The following is a 23032-nucleotide window of genomic DNA, read 5'->3' as shown; positions in this document are numbered from 1 at the left end:
TCAATGACCAAGAGCCACTTGTGATAGACAAATTATTAAACACACTTGACTTATTGTCCTTAAAAACTTTAAGTGTTGGCTAGGTAGCCAGCTCCATAACAAGGCTAGATGACTGAAGTCCTTCATGTCATGGAACTTGCCTTCACCTAGCAAGAATTTTTTGAGAACTCCCACATTGTTGAAATATCAGGGGAAATAGATACATAGATAAATAAATAAATAAGAAAGATACAGCTTCTTCCTTTGTACATATAGTCTTCTTGGGGGGATACATTTATACCATTCCCTCATTTATATTGCATCCAATTCTTTTTCTTCTTCAAGCTTCTATTCTTACAGTTGCTTGAATTTTCTCCTGCATCATTAATTCTTTCTGTTGGACCATCCCACTAGGTTACAAGGATACTCTAATCCAATAGTTTCCCTGAGACTCTGTCCCTGTCCAGTTGCTTACACCTCACTCTTAGGTCTTGTAGTTAAGCCTGAAGGAATTCCTTGTACTTTCCTTCTGCTAATCTGTACTTTGCAACGTCTCTAGAGAGTGGCACACCCTGCACTCCTGAAACAACTCCCATCGAGCTCTTACTGACGACCCATCTTGCTGAGGCTGATCTGCAGTTTTCTGTTTCCATCTTCCCATCTTACTTGACTCTTCAGCAGTGATGGGTACAATTGATCCCTCTCTCCTGTGTTTTACTGGATGTCTGCTGCGCTTTCTGTACCCCCCCCCCTTTTTTTTTAAACTCTTTGGTTCCCTAGTCTTATGATATTTTATAGACTCTTTTACAAAGCTTCAGGCATACATGTATTCCCAGCTCTGTGCTGGGTCTCATTTTTGTCTACTTATACTCCCTCCACTGACAGCTTCAATGAGCACCATGATTTAGAAGGTCACTTATGTGCTGATAGCTCTTGGGTTTGCATTTCTTCCCCAGTAAGCAGACAATGTTTGTAACTGTATATGCTTGATCACCTTACCAGCACCACAAAGCCCAGCTTCTTTCCACTGTTCCTCTTCTTATTTTTTTCCATATCCAGAAACTGTCCCTGCAGGTTGCCCAACCTGAACTTCAGGATATTCCCTAGTTTCTGTTTTTCCTTCTCACCCCAATTCTGTGTGTCAAATAACCTCTGATTCCAACATGGTTCCAATTGTTCATGCTTATTGTCTCCAGAGCCACCACCTTACCTGCGGTGATAGTTTTTCTTTTTTTTTTAAACTTTCTCTGCTGCAGTGGTTTCCTGGCCCTATCCTTCTTTCAGTTTTGCACTTCTCCACAGAGCAGCTGGCTTATCTTTGAAGATCTTACATCCAGCCACAGCTTTCTCTTGCTGAAAGCCTTAGTGGCTTGTTATGAACAGAATCCACCCTAATTCTCAAACACAGTTCACAAAATTATAATTTTGTTCCACTCATTGCTTCCTCCATTTCTATACCTCCTCACTCCATGATCACCACATGCAAAATGCTGTAACTTACTCTTCAGACACATCAAACTTAGGTTGTATAAACTTAAGAGTTTCACACTTGCTGGTCTCCTTGACTTCTTCTCTAGAGCCCATCTTTCCCATTCTTACCTCAAAACACAAACTACCTTTTCTAGAAAGGACTCTCAGAAGCAGTTTACCCGAATTTAAAACAGAAATATTGGCCAACCTCTCCCCAAACCTATAGATACTCAACCCCCCAAATATTTTCCTAATTTCTTCAGAGTATCTGTGTATAAGTCTCAGTTGTTCATATTTTGTTGCCTGGTTCCCTCCACCCCAGTATAAAGTCACTGAAGTGCAGATAATCAATTTCTACTGTCCTCTATTGCTTCCCTACCACCTAGAAGTGAATCTAACTCTTGTTAGGTACTTGAGCTATTACAGCAATTTTTAAAAGGCTAGCATATTATATGAAGTGAGAGTTTTCTAGGATTCATGTAGAGGTACATGCCTACAGGTTCTGTTGAGAGAGTTTAGGTCTAACAGCGGGAGGAAAGGCTTATTGTTCTGAGCATCACATTTATAAGTTTGACAGTGCTGTGAGCAATAACCACATTTATAGGTTTTGATGGTGCTGAATGAGCAATGGGAAAGCAAAGCCTTTCCATCCATTTTCTCTTAAATAAAATGTAGATATCAAAACTTCCCTTTATAAGTCAAGTATGTATTTTAAAATTTACATCCATTAAAAGTGGATGTAATAATTTGAGATGCTTTTTAACACTGTATGAGAATTATGATTCCATTTTCTTTTGAAAATTGCTTGACACACTTAAACAAAATGAAAAAATTGTTCCTAAAGATGTTTAATTAAGAGTGATTTGCAAAAATCAGTAGCCAAAATTTATCCTTAAAAATATTTTAGTGTGATTAAAACACAAAATAAATTAAAATTGTCAAAATGCCCCTGAACATTTCCAAGAGACTATAACTGATGCTTTTTAATCAATCCACATACCAAGATATATTATTATATTCCATCTTTTTATAATGTATATAAATCTAAAAAGCTAGTGATTGATAAGAGTTATGGCTTTTCAATCAGAGTAATTTCATTTTTAATCTTGTTCATAACATTAGAGAAGATTTATTTTATAGTTGGAAAAATTGGCATTAAATGGTCAATGTGAACAGAAATCCAGTTAAGGCTATGAACAAAGTTTAAATTTAAAGAGAAAGAAATATAATTAGAATATACTCGAGGAACAGATTTGGGCTTTTCTTAGTGAATTTTTAAGAAAGCAAATATGTGTTTTATTTTGAAAAATGCACAACAGAGTAAGTACTTTGACAGAGAAAAACCCACAATGTTTCAAAGCCGTATAAAATAGGAAAATACAAAATAAAACATCATTCCACCAAAAGGAAACAGAAAATTATGATGCAGAGAAATTAAAGTCATATAATTAATAACTTTTATAAATTTTTATTTTAATATTGCTCAGATCTGATCCTAAATGCCATACAAACCACGTAAAACTATAGCAATTTAGAAATATTTTTCTTCATTTGTTTAGTAGAAAATAAGATTGTTTTTATTAACATAATGTTTTGATTCTTTCATTTCCAAATCCTTCCATGTCTACTCTCTTTCCTCGTAGCTCCCTCCCAAAAGAAAAGAACAGAAAGAAGAAGAAAACGCACTTCACTCCTTCATCTTGCCACCTCTCCGTCATATTCAGTCACTGTAATGACGCTGGGGACACTGGGAACTACGGTGTATCGTGCAGTACATCTTTTTGTCCAAACAGTTTTACTTGAGCAAATGAGTTTTTGGTCTTCTTCAAGACATCTGGTTTCTGTTACATCATCAAAACTGAACACTCACCAAAACTCCTCTTGTATATTCTGCTGTTATGGTTCTGCAGGATTGGTCCCTTCAAGGGCTCAAGAAGGTTTTGGGTGGGGTTGTGTTGGAAGGGACCAACTCACAATGCTGAATGCGGACCTCCTGGGTGGTAACTGAGTTGGTCAGCCCTGGCCTCTGTCAGTTCCCCGCCCCTTCAGGTGAGGGGCAGGGCCAGCTCTCCCACACTGGTCCCCTTGTGTTGGCCAGCAGCAAGGGGTGAATCTGGAGTCAGTACCCCTGTACTCATGCCTTTGGAGCCAGCTCTCCCATGCCCCCATCACCTGGGCTTCTCACTTGAACCTGCCATCAGGACCAACTCTCCTGTAGAGTGAGAGACCAGCTCTCCTAGAGCTGGCAAGAGGCAGAGCCACAACTCTCCTGTGCCCAGGTCATAGGGGCCAGTTTTGGAGACCAGGACTGGTGAGGGACAGAGCCAGCTCTCCCAGGGCCAGCAAGGAACTGGGCCTACTCAGTGTGGCCCCTGGCCATCAAAATGACTTTGTGTGGCAGTCCAGACTATGGGCTTCCACATGGCCTTGAAGGGGCAGCACAGGCCACTCAGATAAGTATGGCCCAGTTGGCAGCATGGCCCTGGGACATTAACATGGCATTGTCTGGCAGCCCAGTCCATGGACATCTACATGACTTTTGGTGGTAATATTGGCCCTGAACATCAACACAGACCTAGACATGTCCTTGGTGTCAGCACAGGATAGGACATCACGTGGCCTCAGATGGGAGCTCAGGCCACTAACATCAGCCTGTTTTTCTCACCTCTTCATGTCTCTAGCTCAGCCCCTTCCACAGCACATGAACCAGGCTGCTTTCCTTTGTTTTCCTTTTCACCACCACATACTTGGCAGCGGGCAGGTGGGCCTCTCAAAAATAAAGATTTTTTAAAGATGTGTTTTGTGTATAGCAAGACCTGAAATAATCCCGATTTGAACAGCGAGAATGGAGACAAGAGAAAAATGGAGAACTTGCAGAGTTGGAAAGCTTGTACCTTTTACTGCTTTGGACTGAGCTGGCTACCAGGGATAGGCAGTTGCATGTCGTTTACTGACGAGAAATCCATGTTACAAGTACAAGCCAAAGAACAGGCAACATGAATTCTTGTAAAATGTTAGGGAAAACAGATTTTCTGAAATTCAGTTCTTTTTTTTGTGCCTTCTGAGGGCCCAGAGAGACCAGTTCCCCAGCCTGCTGGAAGACAGCTTAGGCAAAGGAAAGGCACGTTAGTGCCCACTTACTTGGCGAGAAACTATGGAATTGGAGTGTTAGATGGTATGTCTAGGCTGACAAAACCTTCACAAACTAGCAAATTAGTTCTCTTTAAACAAAACAAAACAAAACAAAAGAACTACAATAAGATGAAGGTTTTCATTGGTTTGGTTTTTGTGGAAACTTTGCTTTGGAAAACTAACATAAATTTCCACCAATTCAGAATTCATCATTAAAGTTTATGACAAAGACAACCAGGAAGGTAAAGTATGATTTAAAATTTTTCAGACCAAAAGAGAATGTGTCAAGAGATGTACTCAGGGATCAGAAGCTGCATTGACTTAATACGTAATGTGATATAGTTTTGTATCCTCGAGAAAGTACTGGAAGGAAGGCAAGAACACAGACTAGCTTAGGGCCTTGGCATGGCTGTCTCTGAAAGTGGGTGAACTTCCAAACTGATAGAGGCCATGATATGCTTCAGAATGTAAGTTCTGGAAACAGTCGCAGATGACGACGAGGGGAAGGCTAGGACGAAGGGAAGTGTTGTGGAGCTTAAGGAGGCAATAAGGGGAAGGGAAGTGCTCAGAGGTGATAGAAGCTGATGTCTCCAGGTAGGAAAAGTGGTACAGCTGTCACTTCTCAGGGGGGGTGGTGCTGTGTGCAGGTAGGGGCTGGGCATTCAGTTGCTTCACTGCGGGTTGACGTGAAGGTGAAGATGCTTTTGGTCCTGACCCACAGTGGATATTCTGTCTGAGGTCTGACAATGGAGATGTGGAAGAGGAACTCAGGCCACAGCTCAGGTTTCATTTAAAACACTGGTGATTCTTAGCACGGGCTTAGCATGGAAGAGCATGGGGTCAGTTCAAACAAACAGGATCTCTGCGTCTCTTCCTTCCCTAAGATGCAGAGAACAGAGTAATACTGCTGTGTGGTACAGAGCACGGTGTTTGCAGACAATCCAGTCATTAAGAAGTCATGCAAGAGAAAGACAGCGTCACGTTAAACTGAGCTTTCACATCTATGGAGACAGCGTCACGTTAAACTGAGCTTTCACATCTATGGAGGCTAAGTTTGGGAGTGAAGACACAGATTTTGTTTATGTATATTTTTTGTTGCTGAATGTTTTGTTAACTTTATCAAGTCCTTTACTACTTAGGTTCAATATTTACCCAAAGAAACTACCAAGCTAAAGGCAGAAAAAGTTAATCTTTAAGATTTAATAATTTGATGCCTAAACTTTAAAAATATTTTATTGATAAGAGACACAGAGTTCTTAAGTGAGTTCTCATTAACTACTGCTAAAAACAAGGAATGTATTTTATCATTATATCCTACTAAGACTTTTTCTATAAAGAAATAACTAAAAATTAATATTAATCCCTTTGTGATATATTTTAAGAGATAAAATAAAAATCATGTAATTCATAGTACTTTCATACATCTAAATATTATAAACTCTGTTATAAAATATTTAATTATGAATTTACCCAAGCATTACTTTCATCACCAATTACTCAAAATATGTTTCCAGCTTAGAAGAATTAATGACACCCAATCCCTCTTAAAATAATAATTATCTGGTTTAGAGAAGGTAAAAACTCCAACAAGCCACAAGGGCCTGACCACAAACCCAGGCTGTCTGGCTGTAAAGCATTTGGCTCCTCACAGACATCCCCACTCTCCTTAGACGAAAGAGAACTCAAAGTTCCAGCTAATCACTCCGTGAGACACCAAGCTTGGTGCTCTTCTGAAGCCTCACGATTCTATCAGCCTGCAGATTTTATCTCAGGGTGAATGACATGAACAGGGCTCAGAGTGGCAATCGACTGGAGTACTCCGAACAGAGTGACTTATGCTCTCAGGTGTTATCTGTTTTTTTTGTACTGTATCCCACATGCATCCTACCATCCCTTAGATAACCACAATATTCCCAAATCTCAGTCTTACCAGGACAGCTAAAAAGAAATGCAAACTAGTTCATGTGGCAGCTCACGATCTTTCTCTTCATGAATCTATGCACAGTTTATACTTTATGTTTTATAGGATAGTTTAAAAATTGTATGATTACACTACATTGAAGTTTATGAGATGCTATTATGTGCAGAATGTCAGTGAGAAAATCTGAGGCTCTTTAAGGTCAGAAGAACTGGCATGGCTTCCCCTGGGAAGCTAACTTGCCATTTTGTCTGCTCCGCAAAGAAAACCCAAAATGGGATGCTACTATGTTCAACAAAATCACAATGCAATGCAAAGTGGTAGGAATGCAAGGTAATAGCATTATAAAGCACAAATATCTGATCACAAATTACTAATAGAAAATAATTACAAAATCAGATTTGATAAAGACAGCAGCTGTGCCTGACAAGGGAATTTTTTTTTTCAGCAAAACACTAGAGAACCCTCAAAGTGTTTCACTGCAATGGAGGTCAAGTACCATTAATCCACAAGACATTGATCAGAGAGCAGAAATGGCTGCTATTGCCATTTCTGGGCAATGGTCCTATTGCCCAGATCAGAATGCACAATTGCTTCTCAGCCTTCCTCCAGTGTGTTGACAATGATAGCTGATATCAAAATAGAAGACAAAGGAAAGAAGAGTTTGAAAGGGAATGAGAACACAGCTAGTGCATGTACTCCAAATCTGTCAACGAAGTAGCCTTAGCAAAAAGTGAAAGTTCTTACATGAAATTTGAACAACTGCAATTATACGTTACTTTGGTGAATTGTCACTTGTTACATAAACTTGTTGAAAGGACAGCCTATAGTGAGGAGGCCTCCTTTGTCTCAGACTTCAATGTTTTTATGCCCCTGCTTTGCCTCAGACTCAAGCACGTTTATTTCAAGAATCTGCCCAAACTTTTTTCATCCTTGGGATGGTTGACCGACCTTTTACCTCTGTGACAGGGAGAAAAAGGATAACAGGAAATAGCTAAGTTAAACACATGGCGCCCTTGAGAACAGTCAGTGGGAGGCACCCTTTCCAATAGAGATTAGTACTTATCCTAAGTGATAGAAACTCTGGCACTGGGAAGGGGAAGCAGGAAGTTTATAACAGAGAAATTTTATTCCTTGTTGATTGGGATTCTGTAAGCTCCTGGTTTGATGATGGTCCCTTTGCTTGCTCTCTCTGCATTTATTCTAGATGTTACAACTGCCTGACTTGATGATGTCATCTGCTGCCTGCTATTTATTCTTTTACTTTTGCTTTGCTGAGTGCTGTATAAACTCACTCATTTAAAACCCAAAGTGCAAATGTAATAAATAATTCTCTGGACTATAAGAAACATTTATTCTTAGAAATTGTCTTTGAAAATAACTTTTCAGAGTAAAACTTAATATTCTATCTGGTATAATGTAAAAAGTTATAGCCACTATATAAATCATTGTGGTAAACTGTGATGTACAATTTTGTCAGTAAATTAAAAATGGACCTATTATGTGACCCAGTAAATCTACTTCTGAGCATGCCCAAATGAATCAAAATGAAGACCTCACAGAAATGCATGAACTCTCACGTTGCTACATCAACATTTAAGAGAGTCTTAGGATGGAACCAACTCAGATGTTCAGTAACAGGTGAGTGTTTAAAGACAAAGTGGTATGCAATGTGACAGAGTCTCATTCAGCCTTTAAGAAGGACATTCTTCTATATGTGGCAGAATGGGTAGATTTGTTGCATGCCCGAATCAGTCATAGTGAATCATTTTGTTCACTGAGTCCACTCAAGGTGTAAATGTCAGCTCCATCTGAGTACATGTGTTGTGTATGTGTGTTATGTGCACATGTGCATGTATGCTCGTGTATGTATACCTGTGTGTATGTGTGTGTGTGTGTGCATTGTGCACGTGTTGTGTATATGTACGTGGAAGTGTGTGTGCTTATGTGCATGAATGCTCATGCATGTATACCTGTGTTATGTGTGTGTGTATTGTGCACGTGTTATGTATATGTATGTGGAGGTGTGTGTGTTGGGAAGGTTGCTAAGCATTCACATATCAGGAAGGAGGTAGTGTTTCTGAAGTTCAGTTTGCAGTGGGAGAAACACTTAACAGCAGCAGCGATACAGAAGGGATGAAACCATATAAACAAGAGACCCTCCATTTACTAGTTTATGTAGCATAAACTGTTGAACATTTTCAGATTATTCTTTGCATACTTGAAGATTTACCTTTTAAATTACAGGTAATTAAAGATGTGGTAGATGATAATGGGGCTTAATATTATTATCAGCACCAGGGGAACTTTCCTAAAGAAAGGCCTCTTCTTGAGTGGATATGCCAACAAACAATTCTTCGTTTAACTTTTCCTCTGGACAAGTCTAGCCCTTAGTCAGAGATTGGAGGATTTTTTGGGGGAAGGGGAGGAGTTTCCCTATAGTATACTAGGTATTTTAGTGTGTCTTATTTTATAAACTGCTAAATAAATTATTTCTAGGTGACAATAGGAACATGAAAATTAGCAGTGGGCCACAGAAATACCCTAAGTTGATGCCAAGATTAGAAGTTTGTAATTAAGATCTTCTATATTCTACAGCCCTTTTCAGGTTCTCACCAGAGTCTGTTACCCAGAAGACATGGATTTGTGTTGGATGCCTCTGTCATTAAGCCCCTGCTTTCAATGACCTCTAAGCCTTCTCACCTACCATGTTCATTAGTTTTTCCATTTTTTAGCTGTTCACAGGCTTACTTCTGGATTTGCATGGCTCAGGAGAGACTCATTTGATGTCATCAAATTCCTATATAATTTTTTATGTGGAAACATTTGGGAGACATCAATATTCAGTTCATATGGTAATATCCCCTCTGTGATTCATTAAGTCAGCATCCTGCTTATTTACTGCTACCCACCATGATGCAGGCAGAAAAAAAAATCATCAGTGATAAAGGAGGAGAAAAACAAAGAAACAAAGTTTTTTTCCTCAGGGGCACTGGTATCTTCTGATGATCTCATTTACAAGTAAGTGAGGGGTCAAATCATAGGAAGAATTTCAAATGGCAGAGTGAAGTGATCAGCAAATTAGGGTGATTTCATGTGGTACGAGGGGGACGACGCTGAAGAACAGCACTGTCCGTGGGGTGATCAGCCATGTGGGATTGGCCTAAGGCAATCTCTGATGCAGAAGCAGCAGTGCCATGGTTTCTGGACAGACACACAAGTAGGCTATGAGCTCTGGAAGACAGAAGCTTTGTTCCTGGCTAATGATCCCAGCATGTTCTCTTTGAGTTTCCCTTCTATATCTTATGCTCAGAATTCACCGTCATAACTGAACAGTAGGCCAGCCATGCTGAGCAGCAGACAACTTTGCAGTGGCCCTGGTCATCCCATCTCTTGGAGCCACTCCTATCTTCTGCCTACTCCAGGGTACCAAAGCTCGTAGATCACAGCATATGATAGAAGTTATGGTATCTCACCTTTGAGATCAAATTATAAAAGAATCAATGCTTCCCCTGTCTCTTTCTTCTACTCCCCTACCCACAGTTCTGAGAGAAGCTAACTGCAACTTGAGAGTAGCTTTATGTGCCCAAGACCCTAACCTCTCACCCGTAGCCAGCCAGAAACACACTTGCCAAGCACCCTAGAGAGCACAGAAGCAGATCCCAGACAGAGAGAACTCTGGGCAGCTGCAGTCCAGTCAACAGTTGGGCTCTCACATTCTGAGATGCCTTGAACCAGTCAGAAACTGCTTTTTCCATTTTGACACCCAGTTGCTCAAAGTTGACACCAGTAACAGAAACAAAGGAAGAACGGCAGGAACGGACAGGTAAATATCCGTGAATGAAACGGAGCACATAAAGGCAGGTTTCCCACCACATCTAACATTCATTTGAGTGACTAGTCCCACACTATTTGATCACCATTCAGAACACTCAGTTAAGCAGATAATTATTTGTGTTGTAAGAAAAATGGTCTTGTTGAATCTCAAGATTTTTACTTAGTATTATATATTCTTTTCAGATGTCTGGTGTTCTCTGTTATCACATCCAGGGCTGATCTGACTACTTCAATGAGTTTTTAGGCAAATGTTTGAAGCCTTAGCTCTCACCACTCTGACACACCTAAAGGAGAGCCACAGGGGCATTGCAAGGAGATAGACGGCTTATACATGTGTTTTAAACGAAGACACAGAGAGCCTCGATTTTGCGCACATAAAGTTCATCACATTGCTATAGGAGTGCATTATAACTTTTGCTATATCACAGTTCTTATATACTCTGGCATTCTCTACAGATTGCCAGGAATTTGTAGCTTTTAAGACAAAATAGGGCAAGAAAAATTTAAAGACCCATCAATGGCCTGCAGCTTGCTTGAGATGCCAAGGAAACCTAAACTCTTAATTCTTGAGCAGTTATTTTGAAACTAAAATGCCTTTTTCCTAGAAGTACATTAGATTTATTTTATTAGAAAAGCAAACTAAAGGAATGTACAAAACTCTCATGTACCTCTAGGTTATAGATTCAGACGGCATTCAAATAGGCTATACATAGAAACAGTTTTCTTTATTCTGCGGATGTCTTTATGTAGTTTCCATTCCATAGATGTCAAAACTGAAGCAGCATGCATTCTCGGTCTATATTTTTCTTCTTAGATTCTTGTTGACTTAGCATAAAACAAACATTCTGCATTGCAAATACCTCTCAAAATGTTTTTTAAATATAAAAGTTATAGCTGTGATATACATAACAGTCTACCAAAGATACCCAGTGTCCTTCTCTAAGAAACAGTTACAAAGTCTTACATTTCCAAACAGTCCAGACACATTCTTCAATCTAATTTAATTTTACTTACTACTGGGAGTATGCTGAAGGCCTACAGAACACACACATCAATTAAGAGGACTGCTACTCAATCTCTACAAAGTCCATATTATCAATTTATGTTAGATTATAATTTATATATTACAACTTACATCAAAAACATCCTTACAAGGCGTATCAGGTTTATTTTGTATTTCAGACTGAAACCCTTATATGCTGCTTTTGCAGTTGCTCCTCTGTACACTCAGTGTTTCTCCTAGAACTGGATGTGCACAATCAGATAAGCATTCACTGCTCTTCCATCTTGGCTTATGTTCTACCTAGCTGTAGTTTTGCTTTCAAGGTGACAAGCAAAAGCTGTCGAGACAAAACAGTAGCAATAGCTCTCTGTGCAGGAGATCAGCACTTGAACACACACCCCCTCATTTCTACCTGTCTAGGATTCCAGTCCAGGAAAGGCATTACTTATACACAGGGTGCTGTGGGGTGGAGCACACACCTCCCTTTGAAACTTTCATCTTAACTGTCATGCGGGGAGAATAATCATCCACATGGTTCTCCAGTACTCCATGTGTCTGTCTTAGTAGATTTGAGGCGTGGCTGGGACTCCTCATCAAACCCATGCACATACAATGCACATACACGAAATGTTCATACATTGCACACATAATTGCACTTAAGTTAATTTATCAATGTATTTAGGCTTATTTGCTCAGGGATTACATTTATAAAGGAAAAATTAAGTTTTTATACAGCAGAGGACTATGGCTAAGCTTTGTTGAAAGTTTGGAAATATGCTGGTATACAGAACAGAAGAAAAGTAATAAGTACTAACGCAGTACACATGCAAAGTATACAACTTTAAGTGCGTGAGAAAAGATTACAAATAGATTTTGATCTTGAAAATAGTTATTTCTACGCAACACAAATCATATCACTATACATGAATGAAGAAAAGCAGGGGAAACAGCATTTTACAAAGCTGTATAAAATTAGCTTTTGCTTTAAAATGACCTGTATACTTATATAAATCATCTTTTCAAATAGACTGGCAAAAAAAACAGTATGTATGAAAATGTGAGTATAACCCTTTCTTTTTCACTTGCTAAACCACATTAGGATTTCTTGAAAAATTTTAGTCTTTTTTATCTTAAAAATCTCTGGCTTTGACGTGAGACTGTAAATGATCACAACCCACAGTGTAATCTGCAGAGTGAGCACCCTAGACTGATGCTTGGGAAACCGTTGTCAGAATGACAGAGATGCTGGTTTAGACTCCTGGCAAGGTTCTTCAGCCATGAGCAAGACCTCTGCCAGTGAGCAGGTTTGCAAAGCAAGAAGTCTACTATTTCATACAAATGCACAGTGTTTACTGTAGAATTTGACCTTTAGTGAGAACGTGTGGAACAATTCTGTGAAAATGGCAAAGCTGCCAGAATAGATGTGAGAGCCATTTTTTTCTAGTAGCAAAACATCACAACAGAAACTGTGAAAAAGATGTGGTCACTTACTTTGGTAGAGTTTTCAAGTGATTTTCTCTTAGCTCCAAGATTCGCAATTTGACAAGTCTATAGAAAAGAGTTTTGAAAATTACGTTTTTAAAATCACTATTTCTATATAAAAACATTCACATGGCAAGGTGAACAATCACGGCCACTAATTAGACAGAAATTCTCAGCTGTTTTTAGAATTGTATCAGATAGAGTTATTATTATTATTAATGGGTATGGGTATTTTGCTTGCATGTGTTTTTGTATACCAAGTGTGTTTGGCCAGTTTTAAAGAAATATGCAAGTCAATAAAGAGCAGGGTTGCATCTGACCAATGACAAAACATTTTAGTAAAACTAAAGATATTTGATTATATCGTTGAATCCCAGCTTTCTAAATTTCTAATGTTTCATAAAAGTACATTATCTTTTATATTTAATAAATACATGTGTTGAACAGGCTATTGACTGACTGTCTTTGAAATTTCAGGTGTTATGTTCATTGGAATATAGCAATGTTTTTCATCAAGAGACTGTAGACAGACCTGAAAGGCAGACAGAATATTCCAGAGGAAAGAGCCTTCAGCTTGGTGTGAAGTGAGATGAGTGCACATTCTTTCTCTATGACATTATACAAGTTAGTCAGCTCCACTGCCCTCCTAACTATAGCTTCCTTGCCAATACCATTCAACCCTCGACTTGAATACTTTAAATGCTGCCATGCATATAATGCGCAATTCCTCACAACAGAAGTTATGGTGTTTGTTCTTTATGATCTCACTAAAGGACAGTGGAAACACTTCTGTGCACCATGTTTATTGACTCCAAGATTCACATTTTTCCATTTCTGAAAGGATTTGTGCTTGGGAACCCAAGGATCTTCCACCTGTGAGTGTTGAGCGGAAGATGCTGTTTTCATCTTTTTGCCTCTTGGGTTACAACTGTGCTCCCAAAGGCACCTCACACATTATGAAGTGAGGTTTGCGGTAGGAACACATTGTTATACACAACTAGATTGAATCTTATGTTTGTTTCCCACAAAGCTCTGTAAAAAAAAATACTAATTGGATTTGCCAAAAATCTTAATCTTTAAGGAAGAAAACCTTACTACTTAAACAACTTCACCTGTCATCTCTCTTTAATATGCTTTTAGGTATTTATCTAAACCTCTTTCCATTTCCTTTTCCTCCTCTCAAGTTAACTTTAATTTAATTCAATTCTCTATGAAGTAACATGCTTCAGTGCACAAAAGCTCAACTAGTGAGAGTTCCTTAGAGATCTGAAAACCTCACATGCCAGTGATTGTGCTAATATGATGTTATAGACCTATTCAGTCTTTTAAGGGTACCAAGTTTCAAGCTGAAAGAGATTTTGAGCATTCTTTTGTCAAACTACCTAGCTGAAGGCCGAAAAAATGCTTAGGTAATGATTTATTATAAGTAAACATTATGCTATTAAACATAGCATATTTTGACAGCTTACACAAAACTTAAATTCTAATTCAAAGTAACTTTTGTATTGGTATTTTGTGTCCTCTGGGTTTAAACGTCATACTCATTTTAGGACTACTTAAAGAGAAATGACAAAAACAAAACATTCATGACAAAAACTGTCTTAGGGGATCATAAATATTTTGTGATTTGCTCATCTTAAAACATATTGTCTTGTAGTTGATACCCAAAGGATAAGTTTAGTTTATAAGGGCTGATGGAGCTGGGGAAACAATTATAAAAGTACAACCTAAAAATTCCCTTCATGTGTATGGTTCAGGAAGCTGTGATATCCTCATCCATAGAAGTGAAGGAGTCAGGGACATGTTACTGTATTTACAGTGGGTAAGAGAGATCTCTGTTCATTAAGTGACTTCATCACCCCACATAATGTCTTACTCATCCCTGTCAAGAAACAGGTGCTGATCATACCCAGTTAATGCCTTTGGTGTTAATGACATAAATGCTATCCAAGCAAATACTCTTGAAAGATTCTGAAACAAAATATGAATAAAAATCAAAGTCATCTAGAATTTTATCCTCTATTGCATGTATTTGTGTTGGGAAAACAGTTTATATATTTGCTATGCCACTTTTCTAGCCTGATCTAGAGTTAGAAAGTGCTTTCCTTGACCATTAATTTCTGCACATCACTGTCACATAGGAGCATAACTGTAGAGTTCATCAAACTCCTATGTGATTTCAAAGTTTTAATTTTTAAAATAATGAAAAGTATACTTGTCTACAAAACCCAAAGATGACATGAGCCATTTCTATTAACAAATTTCAAAGGCAATGATCATAACTATTTTTGAAGTTCTTTAAGCATATTATGTAAATTGGTTTCAGAAGCAAGGACAAGTAAAATGACTTGTTTAATTTGTATTGTATCAAATATTTGTGGAGATGGACATTTCTCCTGTAATCACTACCTATTTCCATTTTATCACAAGCTGCCTGTGCAACCACCCACATACTCCCGAGAGTCATGGCTTCATACTCATTTGTAAGGACTCTTTATACATTAAAGGTGTTTGTTTTTCTTAAATAATGAAAATGTTTTTCTGCCTTATTTTGTGTTTATCATTTATTCTATCTGAAAAACATTTAGATGAGAAGCATAGTCTGTCTACATATTTACAATGCTGCCCTTTGTTTCCTGCCTATAAAACAATTTTGCAACCCAAGAGTAATGGGCGGCTTCCTCCATTTGCTAATATTATCTGGACTTCTTTTCCTTTCTTTCTTTTCCTTTCTTCCTTCTTTCCTTCCTTCCTCCCTTCCTTCCTTCCTTCCTTCCTTCCTTCCTTCCTTCCTTCCTTCCTTCCTTCCTTCCTTCCTTTCTTTTTTTTGGTTTTTTGAGACAGGGTTTCCCTGTGTTGCTTTGGAGCCCATCCTGGAACTCTCTCTGTAGACTAGGCTGTCCTTGAACTCGGAGACATCTGCCTGCCTCTGCCTCCCGAGTGCTGGGATTAAAGGCGTGTGCCACTACTGCCCGGCATGAACTTTCTTTTTTTTTTATTTTTTTTATGAACTTTCTTTTTTATATTTGACTTTAATTCACCTAAAAATTGTTTCTAATATGTGAATACATAATTTTATGCTAATTATTATAGAACATTTAGTTAACACTTATTGTGTACTAAAAAGACCCAACTTTAAATCAACGCTGTTACTCACACCCTGATACTGGTGAAGCAGTTAGCAGAGGCAAAGTGAGATTACACAGGTTATATCTCTTATGCTTACCTTCCAAAGTTAGCTGGAAGAAATTCAAGGAAGGCATCATTCAGGTAGAGCTGGGTCAGGTTAAGAAGCTGCGTGAAGCCATCGGGTAGTCTAAAAGGGAGTTAAAGAGTTAGTCACTGCATCAATGTTGCTATAGAAACAACAAAAATCTATTTTAGAGACGGAGAAAGAGAAATGAAGTGTGTCTTCAAATTCTCCTTTGGTATGAGTAATGAAAAAATTTATTGAGCTTACAGTTATAGCTGGAACTTTAAAATTTTTTGCCTGTTATTAAAATAAATGATCCTTTCCCCCATCCATGCTGCTCTCTGAGTTGGCATTGATGTCATTGAGAGCTGGGATCTTATACTGTTGGCTGCACCTTCTGCATCAGCCAAGATATTCTTATGGGAATCTCATGCTCAATGACCATGTGACTTTGAGATGAACAGGCTATTCCTAATAGAACAGTCACATCAAGTCAGGCAAGAACTTCTCAGTGGAAGTCTAACAATTTCAAACTCTCATTAGCATTTCCCTACAGCTTATCACTATGACGGCGAAGCCTGCCCCGTGTGAAAATGGGACTAAGCTGACTCCCACTCCAATGCCAGCTTTACATGTGTGTATAGATGCAAAGTTGTCTTAAGTCCTGTTAATTAAAGATGACAGTGAAAAGTGAGAATAATCTTTGGTAGAATTTTAGAAATTAGATGAAATAATTACTTGAAACATGAAATCTTTACCCTTTTTATTTTTAATTGAAATATTCTCCAGGAGACTTTTTCTTGGAACAACATTGGATTTCTTTTCCTATAACTATATTTCTATTTTAACCCTTTAATATCCTTATCTATAGTCTAGTCTGGACTTCTTTCTCCTATAACATGTTTCTAAATTGCCTTTTTCTCATTCTGTAATTTGCTTCCCTGTGGTGACTGCCAACATCATGGGCACGGTTGCCCGTACTCACCAAAGTTGACTACTCCATTGTTTCTGGCCTACAGTCATCCAGACCTTACTGGCCATTCACTCTGCATCTAAGGCTGGCCACCCACTGCTTTCCTCAACAGACCTTGCTTCTACTGCAGCCTCCTCACTTCACTTCTAGAACATAACTTGTGGATTTCCCCTCATTCTTTCTCTCCATCTGCTCAAACTTTCCTAAGAAATGTTTTCTCTATGGAAAAGAGTAAGTGTTCAGATGCAACAGAGTGGAGAAGCAGAGCTAGTACTGTGGATGTCATCCATGCCTTTCCCTGATCATTCCTTTCAGTTTGTCTCTCTACTATGTAGCCTTGGGTGTCCTGGAACTCTCTCTGTAGACCCGGATGTCCTTGAACTCACAGAGGTCCACCTGCCTCTGCCTCCCAAGTTCTGAGGCTCGTGTCAATTTTTGGCCTTTCTTACAAATTCTTAAATATTTATTATTTTATTTTTGAAGGCTTTTAATATGTAGCTACTTAACTTCCTAAAAAAGAAACCCGTTTATTGTGTTATCATGTTATATCAATAAAATCATATTGTTTATATTTTCCTTGGGCTTTTTAAAAAACAGCTTTACGTATTTTCTTTTTCAGTTTCATTCATTTGGATGGTAAATGTTTGTCTGTCTTGGGAAACTCTGCCGTTATGCAGCACAGCTTAGCATTTTCCTGAAGACGAAGGGTAGTTATTTCCAGATTTTACCTTAGTGGTCACAAATGTTTCTTGGTGAAGTCATTTGAGCACATAACCCAATGTTCCTTTATGAGAGGTTTGCATAAATGCTGTTCCCGAAAGTGACATTACTGAGTTGTAGGGAATGCAAGTTTAAATTTACTCAGGATAGCCAAATTTTATTCATAGCTCCGTCCTTTTATAACCCAAGTCATCTGCATAAGAGCTTCCTTTTTTTGTGTGTCCTTTTTATTTCATGTGTGTGGGTGTTTTACTTGCATATGTATCTGTAGACCCTGTGAATACAGTGCCTGAAGAGACCAGAAGGGGGCTATGATCCCCTAAAATCAGAGTTAAAGACTTGGTTCCCATAACAGAATCCAGGTCCTCTGCAAGAACCGTCTATGCTCTTAAGGCAGAGCTGTCTCTCCAGTCCCTCTGTTCTTCTTGATCCTTCTTGGTTTTATTATTATTTTTGTTGTTGTTGTTTTATTTTTTGGTATCACGCTTGTAAACTTGGTAATGTAAGATAGTTTACCTCTTATTAATACTATGATTATTTAAATGATTTATGATAGATTCTAATTTTCATCTTCTATGGAAAACGTGTTTATTCATTTTTGTTGTTTTCCTACATCTCTACCCTGACTCTCACCCTGTGGTCTTTTTTTTTTTTTTTTTTTTTTTTTGTATATTGAGCCTGGCAATGTCCCCTGCAAGATGATGTCTTGAGCTAGGGCCTCAGAATAATCTAGGGGCAATTCTCAGTTACAGTGGAGCAGGAGTGAAATAGCCTCCTCCCTCATCTGCTGTGTCTACAACTCTGGAGAATTTTATGCCCTTGAAGCATTCCCCTGAGACTGAGTCCAGCGGAGTTCTTGAATGGTTGACAACACATTTCCTGGGACTCTTGCCAGAATATTCTGCCTTCATTCATTCTAACAGCTGCTTTTTGTCAACCCAAACTAAACACAGAATTCCCTTCTTGGAAATAATTTTCTTTCATTATTTTTTATTAGCACACTGATTATGCAGATGGGCCGACTTAACAGTGACATCTTCCATGTAAATGTTATCTACAGATTTGGTCGTCTCTCCTCCTGCCCCTTTCTCTATCTCTTCTTGGTCTCTAACAGTTTCTCTTCCACTTCCAAGTCTTCTGGATTTTTTTATTCATGCCTAAAGCTTTCCCCAAATAATTTCAACTTATTGTTTCATTACTTTTAAAAATTAAAAATTATTATTATTTATTGTGGAGGACATGCATGCCACAGTGTGTATGGATATCAGAGAACAACTTCATTTTTTCCTTCTGATTTTACATAGATTCTGGGGATTGGCTTCAAGATTCTAGATATATGGGTCAAATGCTTGACCCACTCAGCCAGCTCTCTGTCTCCCCCACCCCGCCTCTTTTTTGGGACAGTGTCTGGCTATGCATCCCAGCCTGGCCTTGAATTACTGTATAGTTCCGGCTGGTTTCAAAGTCAAATCAGTCTCCTTACCTCAGTCTCACCAGTACTGGGGGTACTGGCATGTTACAGCAGCCTTGGCTGCAACTTTACATACAATAGTTTGACATGGACTTGTAGTGATTCTTTAAAAATTCTTAGGACACTGATATTTTTAATTGGTTATTTCATTCTGCAACTATCTTGCTTTAACTTAAATTTAGAGTGGGTTTGGTTTTGGATATAGCTTCCAGGAGGGTATTTGCATAAGTTTACTCTTTGGGAAAGAGGGATTAATGGAAACAGGAATTGGGGAGAGGAGTTGATGGGGGCTTTATAGTGTACAGATGAGTACAGATCCCAGACAGAGACCTAGTTCAAGGTGAGTTAATGGAACAGTGTCAGGAGTCGACATTGGAGAATAATCTGTAGGAGATGGAACTTAGAGGGTTTTGATTTCTCACCCTAAAGGTGTGGCCTTGGTCCTACAGAAAGCAACTCCATTGAATAGTTACTGTTCTTCATGTCTTCTTTTGTGTGCACTGGAGCCTGCATGCCTTCTACATGGTAGTTTCTGGCAGCGGCAGAGAGATTACACAGATTTCTAATGAGACTTAGCCATTGTTCTTCTTTGATATCACAAGAAAGAATTGGTTACGACTTTAGAGAAAGGAAGAGGCTTAAACACATGCAAAAATGAAGGAAAGAAAAAGCAAACCCTGCCAATTTGAGTAAAGGTGCACTCCTGTACTACCTGAACTCATGGTGAGACAGGAGGATTATGAATTTGAATTTATCTTGAGCTATATAGCAAGGTTCTATCTCAATAAACCAGAGGGGGAAAGTCATTGCTAATTTTTTAAAAAAGCATAAAACATGAACTTTCTAGTTATGGGATATTTGAAGTGTGAGCCTTCTTCAGTCTTCTTTCTGTAGGTGGCAATAAATGGGATCTTATTGTTCACTCTGATCAACAGCTTGTTTCCCTATCGCTGCTTCTATGGCAATGTTTACACAACTTGGAAACTCATAATGATAGAGAATTTCTAATAGGTTTTAAAATTGACCATGTGAAGCTGATTTAAAATAAAAACGTGGACTAATAAACATAAATTGTATGAAAAAACAGTATACAGAGTAATATTTTAAACCTAGTTATACACATATGTGATGACATGTTACATGGGCCAGTTTACTTAAAAACACAGAGTTGGGCTGTTGGCGTGATGTCCTGAATTTATCAGGGCTGTATTTTTATCCCAACTCACTTCAATAGAGAATAACTAACTAATCTCTCTACACGAGATGAAAAAAGAATGTCGTCTTCTTGTTTCCATCACAAAGTTCTCAATTATCTGGCAGGAAGCGTCTAGCAATTGCTTGTAGTAGCACTGAGGAACTTTTTATCGTTAGCAAGGATAAATCACATATTACTTCAGGATAAGAAGTCTTCTAAACTGCCTCATACTGTACTGTGAAAATATAGACAATAAGGTGGGCTAGGCATTATCTTCGTGATATTTGTAGCCAATAAATTTACTCTAGAAAGCATTTGGCTTTTATTAACTTTATGTCACAGCTGTAGTTTCTGAGGGACTGATCTCACTGATGAATTCTTCTGTTTTTGTCAGAGTGCCTTAGAAACTGTGAGGGAGAAGAAATCCCTTAGAAAGTGATGAGATGATTTTCATGGGTTCTCATTAGCATCCAAAGAAGTCATGGAAGTCAGTATCATACACAATAAGGATAATTTGATAGTAAAATGACTTTACACTCTTTAAATAATTTGATGGTTTTCCACAGTTGATTGATTTGTTAAAAATAAAAGTGTTAAAAATTAAACAGTTCTCCTACATAAACATTTCTTTTTTAATTTCTTGAATTAAAATGAATGTATTCTTCCCACCATAAAGGACAGACAACAGTAGACACAGATACTCATACATGAAGAGACACTCAGACACTCAGTACTGGAACTAAAGCTAAAAGTTCTGGGTTTGAACTGCAATTCCGCTAATATCTGTGTGACCTTTGAAATACTTTCTCTTCAGCAGACTCAGTTTCCTCACTCGTGAATGGTGATTCTAGCACCAGCTACTCAGATGTGATTCCACAACCAAACGCTCACTTGTTTTATGGTAAGAACAATGTGATAACAATCACCGTTCTTCTCATTAGTGTATTCTCCCATTAACTAGAACTCGGTCTTAAATACCTTTTATAACCACTTATTTTCATCACTGAGCAAGAATTTTTAGGTTTACTGCTTCAGCTTTCTTTTCTCTTACTGTGTTTTCTCTAGAAGTTAACTAAAAATGTATTTTAGACACCTGATCTATAATAGGATGGTGTTTCCTATGGATTAAGTTCCATTAAAGTTAGTTTTATATGTTGTAATTAAAGTGTCAATGTATAGACTCTAACTGGGATGACATTATGTATATAAATACTTTCATTTATTTGGGTTCAAATTAAGAAATTGATGTATGATATTACAGAATACTTGGAAAAGTAATAGAAATGAACTGCAACCCCACCCCCTTCACATAGCTATGATGTGCATTTCACCTGTTTTTTTCTTTAAAAAATATTTTTTTTAAATAAGAAAATTTGTTTTAACTGCATTTTTATTTCTCCTTTATCTTACAATTATTTTGCAGTTTTTTTGTAAAAACAGTGGCTAAATAATTTCTAGAACATCTTCAGACACTTCTGAACGTGAAAGAGGGGTTTGTGTTGATTGTACCCTGGAATGAACACCATGACAAGCAGAGATCATGATGTGTAGCCTTTCCGCACAGCGACATATTACTGGCTTCCTTGTCATTGAATTCTGAATATTTATTTTAATTTACTTATATTTTATATGTATGTTTTGTGTATGTACATAAACGCATATGCAGAGGCCAGATGAAGACATTAGGTTCATTTCTTTATTGGTTTCTCTTTTATTCTTTTGGGGCACTGTCTTTTCCTGAACCTGAAGCTCTCCATTTTGACAGTCTGGTCTGTCAGAGAGCTCTTAGCATGCTCCTGTCTTTGTTCTCCACAGCTGGAGCTATGGGCACAGGGTGGCACTCCCAGCTGCTGTGTGGGTGCTGGGGACTTGAACCTAGGCCCTCATGCTTGCACAAGAAGTGTTCCATTGGCCCCTCTCCACAGACATGTTCCAAATGTTCTTAAGAGTTGAAAATATATCTTTGATTTATTGCAAACGTGCTTCATAGTGAAAAGAACCAGGGAATTAGACACTAGTTCCAGTTATTTATTATGGTAAATGGCAATAAAAGTAGTTACATACTTTGTGAGGTTGTGGTTATACAGCTAGAGACCAGAGAGGCAGGGGTTTCCTTGTAAATGTCCAGTTCTGTTTTCTTACTGAGTAGTTACTTTTAGGTTTATTTTAATTACATTCACTAACAGCTGAGAGCAAACCAAAATTGTGAGTATAAAAAGCAAAAATTTTATTTTTCCAGTGTTTTCACTTTTAATATTTCATAATTTTTATGGAAAAAAATTAAAAATAAATGAATAAAAATTACTAAAAGAAAATCTATCTTTTGAAAAGACCAATAAAACTTAAAAATTGCTAGTTAGAGTGATCAAGCCAACAATAAGACTCAAAGCCAATGATGTAAGAGAGAAGAACACCAGGATACAGAAATAGAAACAGTCAAGGACCAAGAAAACCTAAGTGAAAACAGCAAGGCGTGACTTGTACAAAGTGCACAAGTTTCTCAAAAACTGTTGCTGCTATCACCCCTGAAGGAGAAATAGCTGGTTTGGGCAGTTTATTAGCTATTGAGTGAAGACTAACAGCCACAGTGGGAACCTCAGACCTATTAGCTGCACGGAAGAAGACCACCAACACTTACTGAAGGGATAGAACTAAGTCT

General features: G+C 38.1%; 1 protein-coding gene across 7 annotated transcripts in view; it reads right to left on the bottom strand.

Annotated features, from left to right (window-relative positions):
* Lrrc7 (leucine rich repeat containing 7) overlaps positions 1 to 23032 on the bottom strand; it is a 464597-nt gene that overhangs the window by 205512 nt on the left and 236053 nt on the right. For all 7 annotated transcript variants that reach the window (XM_087897454.1, XM_085677493.2, XM_048453499.3 and 4 more), the window contains 2 exons: positions 16048 to 16137; positions 12831 to 12887 (listed from right to left, as the gene is read on the bottom strand). In XM_087897454.1, coding sequence (XP_087753580.1) covers positions 12831 to 12887; positions 16048 to 16137 — 147 coding nt within the window. The remainder of the gene's footprint in view (positions 1 to 12830; positions 12888 to 16047; positions 16138 to 23032) is intronic.

This window comes from Myodes glareolus, chromosome 17 (genome assembly GCF_982192425.1).
Source record: "Myodes glareolus chromosome 17, mMyoGla1.1, whole genome shotgun sequence".
Lineage (NCBI taxonomy): Eukaryota > Metazoa > Chordata > Mammalia > Rodentia > Cricetidae > Myodes > Myodes glareolus.
The sequence above is the reverse complement of the archived record's forward strand: the minus strand, read 5'-3'. Positions and strand labels throughout refer to the sequence as shown.